The sequence below is a fragment of the Suncus etruscus genome, chromosome 9 (assembly GCF_024139225.1).
Source record: "Suncus etruscus isolate mSunEtr1 chromosome 9, mSunEtr1.pri.cur, whole genome shotgun sequence".
Classification (NCBI taxonomy): domain Eukaryota; kingdom Metazoa; phylum Chordata; class Mammalia; order Eulipotyphla; family Soricidae; genus Suncus; species Suncus etruscus.
Window position 1 is genome coordinate 65,276,354 of NC_064856.1, and position 10,803 is coordinate 65,287,156.

A 10,803-nucleotide genomic window follows, 5' to 3' on the forward strand; every position below is an offset into this window, starting at 1 on the left:
TGCCTTCCTTCCTCCTTCTTCCTTCCTTCCTGCCTTCCTCCTTCCTTCCTTCCTTTCTCATTCCTTTCTTCCTTTCTTTCTTCCTCCTTCCTTCCTGCCTTCCTCCTTCCTTCCTGCCTTCCTCCTTCCTTCCTTCCTTCCTCCTTGCTTCCTGCCTTCCTCCTTCCTTCCTTCCTTCCTTCCTTCCTTCCTTCCTTCCTTCCTTCCTTCCTTCCTTCCTTCCTTCCTTCCTTCCTTCCTTCCTTCCTTCCTTCCTTCCTTCCTTCCTTCCTTCCTTCCTTCCTGCCAGTGGTTGCTGAGACTACAGAAAAAGTCCAAACTGGTCATTCTAACACAAGGTCTTGTGTCCTTTTTTATTTTATAAAATCACAAACTTTATGCTTCTTAGAGAATACTGCATTTATTAATGCCACTTTTTTCTTCCACTTAGCTCATAAGTCCTCATTCCTAAAAAGGACGAAAAGAAGAGCTTGCAAGGACTGAACATCTTTTAGTTTTGTTATCTTTATAAAATGCAAATATAAGCTTGTAACTATACTTATGAAACATCTGGTAGGCAAGAGTTACATCCTGGATAAAGCACTGGGGATATTCTCCAGTCACACCCTAGATAGCCCATCATGCTAAATGCCCAGGTCAATGACCATGTTGGAACTGGTTGGTGTTGGCACACATGATGCTGCAACCTCAAACATATATCCCTTTTGATATGTGGTTAGTGGGGGAGATGGGGATAAGTCTCTCAATATGGCAACATTTCCTATTCTGTTTTAAAAAAAGAGGCTTGTTATATGCAACATATTACTCAGAGTAATGTGCTAAAATGGAACCAAACAATCTAGATTATAATCTTACTTAGTAAAAATGTGATGTTCATTTGATTGATGTTCATTGCTTAGTTTCAAAACTTGGGGTGCTTAAACTGATTTCAGAAGACTAGATTCTCCCAGAGATGGGGCAATGATCTCCACCACAGTTTTCTCTTACAAAAACTTTGAAGAAATTTATCAAGAGTGATAGGCCTGCATCATGAAGAGTATTTATTTTAATTTAATCTAACTTTCATTTTAATTATCACTGCCAGTTGAATTTTACTTCTATAGAAGAAAATGGGTTTTCAATTTGCTCATGTTGTCAGGATCAATGTTATAGGTGTCTTCTGAGTATCAGGTACCACACTTCTATGCTATTTCAGTATTGTGAAAATACCCCTTATAGTTTGGGGTATACATGTTCCTTGCTAGTCCATTTCTTAATTCAGTTTTGTTCTATTAATTCTATATTTGTCTTGACTAATCCAGTGTGTGGAGACAGGTGAGCAGAAGGCTACACAGTTCACAAGGAGGTAACCAAGTTTCACCTGGTGTCAGCATCACTTAGCTACAGTCATACTCTTTATTACTGCCTAACAAGTGAGACTTGGAGGTCACAGGCTTGTAAGGTGCAGCTTGCATGCACTTTCTTATCACAGTTCATGCAGTACCTGGTGCTTGAGTTGTAATACTGCTCCTTTTCCCTACTCATGTTCTTTAAGCTGACCTAAGTTAGTTCATTTTAAGTTGAAAGTAGGTGAGTTCAAATTCAGGTCAAGAAACTAGAATAAGGAGAAAGGAACATAATCCAGGGCAGGGGCTAGTCAGGAACCTGCCACCACCAATATGTACTTTAGAGCCTGAACTCCTAAGGAATTTGCAGAAAGATGACTGGGTCCGTTCTTCATCCACATGGCAGTTCTTTTTAGTGGGGTCCTAAGGTCACCCTAGAACCAAATAAGGATAAATAAATACCCAATCATTAGCAAAACTTATCTGGATTGTTGAAATTCATTAAAAATTAAAGGAAATAGGGGCTGGAGTGATAGCACAGCAGTAGGCATTTACCTTGCACGTGGCTGAATCAGGATGGTTCTGGGTTCTATCCCCGGCATCCCATATGATTCCCCATGCCAGGAGCGATTTCTAAGCGCATAGCCAGGAGTAACCCCTGAGCGTCACTAGGTGTGCCCCCCCACAAAAAAAGGAGGAAAGTCAGAGTACCAGAGAAGGATAGACCAAGATGGTGAGGAATTCTGGGGTGAAATAAAACTATCTAGCCTTTTCTGTTTGTTAAGTTGTCTGCAGAGATCACTTTTTGGTAAAGGTATGCCCAGTTATTTATGTCCTTAATTTTCTTTTTTAGATTGTGACCATTTTGGCAAACATGTCTGTTCTGGAGCAGTGTGCCTCTGACATTATTCAGGAGAATGGTATGTCTTTTCAGAAGTATGTGTGTTATGTGGATTATGTAGCTATTTCGACTTTTGGTATGAATGACAATGTATAGACATATGTGTTTATATACATGTTCCCATACCTGCATGAGCATGCCTATGTGGTAATTTGTGCAGCTGCTTCATATGTAAATGTTTGATTACCTTTCTGGACATTAATTTTTATGATATCGATAAGAAATAAGAGTTTACAGATGGCCAGATGATAAGTAAGTGTCCTGTGGAAAATAAAGCATGGAAAAGGGGTAAGGAAGATCCAAAGAGGGATGTGGCAATGTGGCCATTGATATTTTAACTGGGATTGTGTTGAGAAGACAGATTTCTTTATGACACCAAAATAAAAAATCTATTACTTTAAGATTTGAACTTTGAAATTACTCCACCCTACTGGATTTGACCACCACTGAAAGCAAAAGTGCTTCAGAAGGAGTGAAAACAAGGGAGTAGATGAAGGAAATCTGGGTCCCTTGATCTCTCTGCTTATCTGCTCCCTCCCACCCAGTGATGTCAGCCAGGCCCAGTTGAGAAGGGCCAGCTTTGACTGATCTAGAAACTGATCTTAGCTGTCTCCCTAAGAGGACAGATGGGCTGGCATGAAGTGAGAAATTTCTGTTACTGGGAAAATAGGTTAGACCAGAAAGGTTAATGAAGATGAGTGATCTGGAAATCAGGGCCAAGTGCTACTGCTCTTATTAAGCCTATTTTTCCTGGGTTTCCCAACAGTTTTGACAAGCATGCACAATTGCCAGTCCCCGGTACTCTTATTACTAATGGAAAGGCATTGTTTTTTGTGTTAATTTATGAGACTGAGCTAATATTGAAAACTTTTATAAGCCAGCTGAGGCTAGGAGACCTCAGTACCTATAAGACCTTTCCAAAGTTTTAAATTCAGGGGATTAGTGGGACTGAGTCTACAGAGGCTTGTAGAGCTAAAACTCAGAGTATAGTGTGACTCAGGATCTTTTAAAAATGTTTTTGAAGTGCTATTGACAGTTCATCCAGTAAGAAGGTATTGAGATCTACTGTGTGCCTGGCATGGGTCAGAGAGTGAGAACATAGAGATAGAGAAATGCTTGCCTGTGCCACAGAACCTCAGATTTTAGGAGTAGTGTCCAGCTGGACAATGGGATAAAAATTATACATGAGAAAATGTCAATCTCCTATTAAATTGTGAAACAGAGGAAGAATGGTGCAGTCATTGAAACTACAGATATCAGAATCAATCTGCCTAGGCTTGTCTTGGCTTGGATTTTGTTTAGCTGAGTCTTGGTTTAGATTTTGTTTAGTTGCATGATCTCTTTTTTCCATCTGCAAAATGGGAGCACTAGATATACTCATAGCATTGGGGATAATGTAAGACTGATGAAAAGAATCTTAGAAAAATATTTAACCAAGGGTGAGTGATCATTGAGTGTACTTACTCATCAGTCTCAAACAAAGAAATGTTAGATACAGAAATCTTAAAGGAGAAGGATGTTTTGAGAAATCAGCATGAGGAAGAAATAGCCAGACTGGAAGATTATTTGGAGGCCTTGGTCTGCATCAGGCAAACTATGTCATGCACAATGGGCTTTGAGAGGCAGTCTTCATCCCAGCATACATAGAAAGCTCCTGTCTTGGAGCTCTTGGAGGAGAAAGAGTTGCTTGTTAATCATTTAATTTAGTGATTGTTCAGCTTCAGATTGGCTCATTCTCACCTAGGGAACCCATCAGCTCTTAACTTGTTCCAGATGCAATGTCAGGAGAGGTGAAGAGATAACAAAGAATAACTAGATTACCTGATTGATACCAGCTCTTCGAATACTAATGGTGTGCTCTGATCTAGCCCTTCTCTTTGAACCTCAGAGTGAATTATAACAGTACCTAGTTCATAAGACTCTTGGGAGTTCTAGGTGATTATGCATTAAAAATGCATTGTTTTACAGTACCAGTCCTGTGGTAAAAAACTCAGTAAAAGAATTATAAAATAACAAAAAGACATGCCTTTTCTTAAGATGACTCTTCTAAGTATAGTGACTTGGTACCTGGAATGAGAGATTTCTCCTAGAACAGAAGAGATAGAAGAGGAGACTGGTTTATCTTCTTCCTTCCAAGTCAGCTTCCATCTTGATTTTGGGTTGAGACTCTCAGTCATCCTGATAGCCCCTGCTTGAACTCTGAAGCCATCCATCCACTTGACCCCAAGGGAAAGACTCCTTTCTGGGGCAGTACCCACTGTTCATCTCTTCCTACTTAGGGGTGCAGTTTATCATGGGTATGCTGTCTGAGAAGCCAAGGTCTGGAACTCCAGCGGAAGTGGCAGCCTGTGAGCGAGTCCAACAGAAGGCTGCAGTAACTCTGGCACGTCTCAGTCGAGACCCAGAAGTGGCACGTGAAGCTGTGAGGCTGAGCTGTAAGTAGTGCTGGTGGTGGCAGAAAGGGAATGGGGCATTTGGGGCTGGGAGAAGTCCTGATTATTTTTTAGTGGTAACAGATAAGGGTTTTGTGATAGGACTGGCTGCATAAGTCCCACATTATTGGCACTAGGACATACTGGGATGAAGGTCCAGGGTACAGCCTTCCTCTAGCTAGTAACCTGAGTTGAAGAAAGAGCTTGGAGAGGCTTAAGTTGTTACAAACTGATGCATCTGTAGACATTCTGGTCTAGAAAAATCCTAATCTTTTCTTAATTTACCTAGGTCAGCTTTTATTCACCTGTTTTTTTTTTAATAATTTATTTTTTATTTACTCATTCATTTAATTGCTTATTAATTCATCATTCCTTCCCCCCTTTTTTGTTCTTGGGCCATACCTAATGATTCTCGGGTTACTCTTGGCTATGCATTCAGAAATGGCTCCTGGCTCAGGGGATCATATGGGACACTGGGTATGGAAGCTAAGTCCATCCTGGATCGGCTGTGTGCAAGGCAAATGCCCTACAGCTGTACTATTGCTCCAGACCTAAAAATTCCCTTGTTAAGTCACTCAACAATTTTACTGCTTTTGGTCATTTATATACTCATTAATTATTCTCATTATTTACTAATTTATCAATGCACAATTACCCAGCAGCCACTTTTGATTCTGTAATCAATGTCAGGCAGAGAACCTGACTATAACACTGGCCTGAAAACACAAACAGGTTTACATTCTAATGTAAGATCTAAGATGTTAGATATGGAGAGAAATTTTGCATGAATGTATTATAGTGCAATGTTTAAACTATTTGCTATCTGGGGAAAATAGCTCATTTATCAGTGTCGATTAAAGAATATTTGAACGGAAAATTATGGGCCTTCAACTATGATTAGAGGGTTATTCTGATGTCAAGGTTGAGAAAGGAAGTTCTAGTTGAGACATGAGAATAGGGGACTGTAGTGTCTCCAAACCCTTAGGTATTTGGAGATCAGCAAAAGGTGATCCTAAAACAGCAGAGCATCCCATCCCCAACCCCAAGACTTTATGGAGGATAAAACTAGGTCAAGTTTTTCAACTTTCTTCTTTCTTTCTTTCTTTCTTTCTTTCTTTCTTTCTTTCTTTCTTTCTTTCTTTCTTTCTTTCTTTCTTTCTTTCTTTCTTTCTTTCTTTCTTTCTTTCTTTCTTTCTTTCTTTCTTTCTTTCTTTCTTTCTTTCTTTCTTTCTTTCTTTCTTTCTTTCTTTCTTTCTTTCTCTCTCTCTCTCTCTCTCTCTCTCTCTCTCCCTCCCCTCCCTCCCTCCCTCCCTCCCTCCCCTCCTCCCTCCCTCCCTCCCTCCCTCCCTCCCTCCCCTCTCTCTCTCTCTCTCTCTCTCTCTCTCTCTTTCTTTCTTTCTTTCTTTCTTTCTTTCTTTCTTTCTTTCTTTCTTTCTTTCTTAAAAATCCAAGTTTCAATAAAAAGCATATGTATTTAACTTACATTCTTAAAGTCTAAGAAACATAACCTAGTAGTAGAAAACCAATCAGTAGTTTTTATTAATTTCAGTCATTATGTATTTTCTGATCAAAATAGATAGTTGTGAAATTCCATTGTAAAATATAGACATTAAAACTGGTAAAATCCAAAGTGTCTAAAGAGAATGCTCTCTCTCAGAGAGCACTGTATTCCCTCCACTGGCTTTTTTTTTAATTATTATTTAATTTTAGCCCTGAGTGGGTTTCTGGTACTATGGGGTTTTTTGATGCTCAACCTTTTTCTAATCCTGAGCAGGGCCTATTCAAATTTAAAGGAGTGAATATCACCTCCAACTGTCCTTAGAGTGAATCCAACCTCTTCTTGAGGTGACTGGGATACTGTTGAGGGCCCGAGGGCCCTAGATTTCACACATCATTTATGTGGTCTCCAGCAGGCAGCTGTTTGCCAGTGAGGCCAAGTGCCTCTAGGTCAGGTCTGGCTCATCCTATTCAGGGCTTATGTCTGAGATGTTTCTTTGTCTTGTGCAGGTATGTCCCGCCTCATCGAACTCTGCCGCTCACCCACTGAGAGGAACAGCAGTGATGCTGTATTAGTAGCCTGCCTGGTGAGTTCTCAGTTTCCTCCAAATTCTCTCTTTTTTTTTTAATATAATTTTTATTTTTGATCATAGTGGCTTACATATTGTTGACAATAATATTTTAGGTACATATTAACATAAAATCAGGGGGATTCCCATAACCAAATTGTCCTCCCTACACCTCTGTTCCCGTCCTACCTCCATATCCTCCTCCCTCACCCCCAGGGTTGCTAGAATAGGTGGCCCCTTCTGTGCCTAGCTTACTACTTAGTGGTCTTACACCTGTTTGATCTTGTCACCTCCCTTATTTCCCCCTCTAACTGGGAGGTGGGACTAGATAGTTCAAGTTATGTGGTTTTGTTTGAAGAAGAGAAAAGTAATAAACTGGGGTAAAAATAAAATATGCCAAAAATGGATGGAGTCCTTTAGGAGGGTAGACAAAGGAGAGGACAGGAAGTGGATTATGCTCAGGTAAATTATGCTTAAGTAAATCCTTTGATAAATTCAAAAATTTTTATAATGGCTATCATGGGCTAGTGAGGCAACTCAAATGGAATAGAGTTCATGCTTTGTTTGCAGGAAACTTTGGTTCAGTCCCTAAAGTACTGCATAGATCCCCTAGCACTAACTAATATTGCAATAGCTAATATTTGTTTTACTTCATAAAGTTGTGGAGAATAATTAATATAAAAATTAAAGGGGAGAAGAGTCCCCTTGCACCACATTTTCTATCACAATAAATGTTTGAGGTTCTGAGAAACTTAAGGGCAGAACACCAATATTTCAGTGAAATTAGTAAGAAATGAAACTAGGGTTTACATGTCTTCTGACTATTCAAAGTGCATACATATATGGGAAAAGGCTCCTTTCTTAATTGATGAACCCTAATGCCATTCCTCAACTGGTGCCCTTCCTCTATGGAGGGCCCTCATTCTTTGTGAATTAGGACTGGAGGCAACGGGACAGGACAGAGTATCATTCACTCAAGTCCTGAAAATTTTCAATCTAAACCGAACAAATGCATTTTAGTTTTCCTGGAGGTGTCCTTGATAGCAAAACCCATCCTGAAAGAATAGACAGGCCCCAACAAAATAATGTATGTTTATTTCTCACACTAATTATCCTCAGACTTCAAAACTGCCAAAGCAGAGCAGCTTTCAATTGGAAACATAGAACATAACTTTTACTTATTTATATAACAAGTAAGTCATTTCAGTTCCAGAAGGCCATGTCAGAACCCGGATTGGTGCTCGAGCCACTTGAGAAAAACAAGTAATAGCTCTAGAGGTCCTTCAAGCTGCTTCATCATAGTCACCCTCTTCTTACTCTATCATTTAAAATGAACTCCTGCCTTTTTGAGAGCTTCTAATGGACATTGAACAGTAATAGAAATAGCAGAATATCATTGTCAGTTAGACTGGTCTTGGTTTTGTTTTTAATGAGCTGTGTGACATTGGGCAGGTCTTTAAGAGTTATAAATGTCTTCAAAAATATTTACTGAGTGATTGTATGTACCATTAACTCTTCTGGGATATGGAAATCTCTGTGGGAAAAAACTAAAGGACAAACATCACTCTTGTGTGTGGCTTTTGTTTTTATACCTGCAGAACAATTTTTTAGTAATCTGGTGAAGCTTAAGAACATCTCAGAAAATGTTTTAATAAATAAACTAAAATATATTTAGGTAAAAGAAGACAACTTAAATTGAGAGTTATTTAAATAGAATATACAAATATATGTACTTTATGTTTAAAATATTAATAAATGGTGGAAATAGTAATTGTTATGTTGAGCATAAATGAGATTTGAAGGTATCTTCATGTAATGGGACTTGACTATCTGTGTTAAGAGTTTATTAACTAACAGAAATTTCTGAGACTTCATGCTAAGTTGGCACATTCAAAATGGATGAAAATACTATCTCAGTTAGAGCAGAGGTTTCCAAACTTACTTGGATTTTCTCCCCTTTTGAAGGAAAAAAAGAACATTCAGTTTCTTCCTTGGAAGAAGCCCCTAATTGTTCCTTCCCTCCCTTGTTTCAATATCTCCCTGGGATATCACACACTGAGAAACACTGAGTTAGATGTTAGTGAATGAAAGATGTCTTTCTTTTTCTTTTTTTTTATTAACAACTTTATTTAAACACCTTGATTACAAACATAATTGTAGTTGGGTTTCAGTCATGTAATGAACACCCCTCCTTCGCCAGTGCAACATTCCCATCACCAATGTCCCAAATCTCCCTCCTACCCACCCCATCCCAGCCTGTACTCAAGACAGGCTTTCTACTTCCCTCATTCATTCACTTAGTTATGATAATTCTCAATGTAGTTGTTTCTCTAACTATACTCATCACTCTTTGTGGTGAGCTTCATATCGTGAGCTGGACCTTCCAGCCCTCTCCTCTCTTTTGTCTCTCATTTCTGAGATCTTCAGGAGGGGTAACTTATTCGCCATTGTATTTTTTCTCAGTGACAGTTATTGCTCTACCCACTTTAAAGTAATCATAGAGAAAGTGATAGCTGACCAGGATTTTCAGAATGAATACAACAACTTAATAGATGAATGGGGAGTATTTCATGACAGGGTAACATGAACAAGAGTTCATAAAGTAAAACAAGATTACATATTTATAAAAACATGATATGTTCAGTGTGGGAAGGCTGGTTTGGGATTCATTTTAACTTCATCTCTTTCCTGCTAATCCAATATAAGGATCTCTGTCTCATTCAACTCTATAACCTTCCTTTTCTTTTCTTCCCATCTCATAATAATTTGCTCAGAATTTTGCTAACTTGGTGGATAAATTATTAATCCTTGCAATTCTAAAATTATTATAGGGAAATACAAAACTCCATCAATTTTTATAGAGTTATGGTATCTGTGACAAATCTTGAACTTAAACATATAATTGTTAACCAGATACGTAAAAGACAGGTTTTAAAAACTGTCAAGATGATAAGTCATTAATTAATATGACGTCATTGTGATGATGTTGTAACTGACAAGTGGCAAGTTCTATGGTAATTTACTAATCCGAAGAACCAGATCATGAAGGTGTCAGGTAATCAAGGTGATGTTCAGTTCAAACTGACCTTTAAGTAAGTCACCTCCTGAATTACATACCTCAGCAGGGTCCAAGGTAATAGCTACTCTTGAGAAAGGTTCACTTTTTAAATCTTTGTTTTCTCTGCAGGCTGCTCTTCGAAGATTGGCTGGGGTGTGCCCTGAAGGCCTACAAGACTCTGACTTCCAGCAGCTTGTCCAGCCTAGACTTGTGGATTCTTTCTTACTCTGCAGCAACATGGAGGAGAGTTTTGTGTAGCAACTGTGGAAGAGGAAAGGTCTTCAGTTCACGTTTCATGCCCAATCTGAGTACACATCTCTGAACGCACCTGATCATACACTTCCCCTTTCACCTCTTATTTATACTTAATTTATTTTTACATAAGATGGAGAACAGACTAGATATTTTAGCAACATCAATAGGCATTTTGGTTCTTCTGTCTTTTTCCTTTTTTTTTTTTTTGACTTCTGTGGCTTCTCAGTTACAGATGTTGAAATGCTTAATAACTAATATGACAGATCGTCATGGGTGCTTTCCCTTTTTCGTACTTTCTCTAGAAGCCAGAACATTTTAATTGCCCAGCAGGTATTTATTTTTAAGTGTTGGGTTTGCTCTGTCTAAAAACTTTTAAATAAATTTAACAGTTGGAAAGAACATTTTATTCTTTAATAAATGAAATAATGCAAAGCATGCTTTAGATTTTCTGATTGAATTATGTTTTATGTTAACAGTTTTATTTCCAAGATTTTATGCCACAAGTCTTTTCAGCTATAAAAATCACATAGAAAGTATATTATTTTCATAGGTACATAAGTAGGCAAGTTCTGATGAGTAAATAAAAATTCACAATGCATTTCAGAAAAAAATTTAGTTTGGTTTTTGGGTCATGGCAATGCTCAGGGGTTACTTCTGGCTCTATGCTCAGAAATTGCACCTGGCAACCTTGGGGAACCATATGGGATGTCGGGATTCGAACAACCAATTTTCTGCATGCAAGGAAAATACCTTACCGCCATGCTAT

At 38.5% G+C, this 10,803-nt stretch overlaps 1 protein-coding gene across 1 annotated transcript in view; it reads left to right on the forward strand.

Annotated features, from left to right (window-relative positions):
• INSC (INSC spindle orientation adaptor protein) overlaps positions 1-10,095 on the forward strand; it is a 127,505-nt gene extending 117,410 nt beyond the window's left edge. Inside the window, exons 10-13 of the mRNA XM_049781019.1 lie at positions 2,179-2,245; positions 4,506-4,661; positions 6,666-6,742; positions 9,912-10,095. Of these exons, the coding sequence (XP_049636976.1) occupies positions 2,179-2,245; positions 4,506-4,661; positions 6,666-6,742; positions 9,912-10,040 (429 nt within the window). The 3' untranslated portion in view covers positions 10,041-10,095. The remainder of the gene's footprint in view (positions 1-2,178; positions 2,246-4,505; positions 4,662-6,665; positions 6,743-9,911) is intronic.
• Positions 10,096-10,803: the final 708 nt, after the last annotated feature.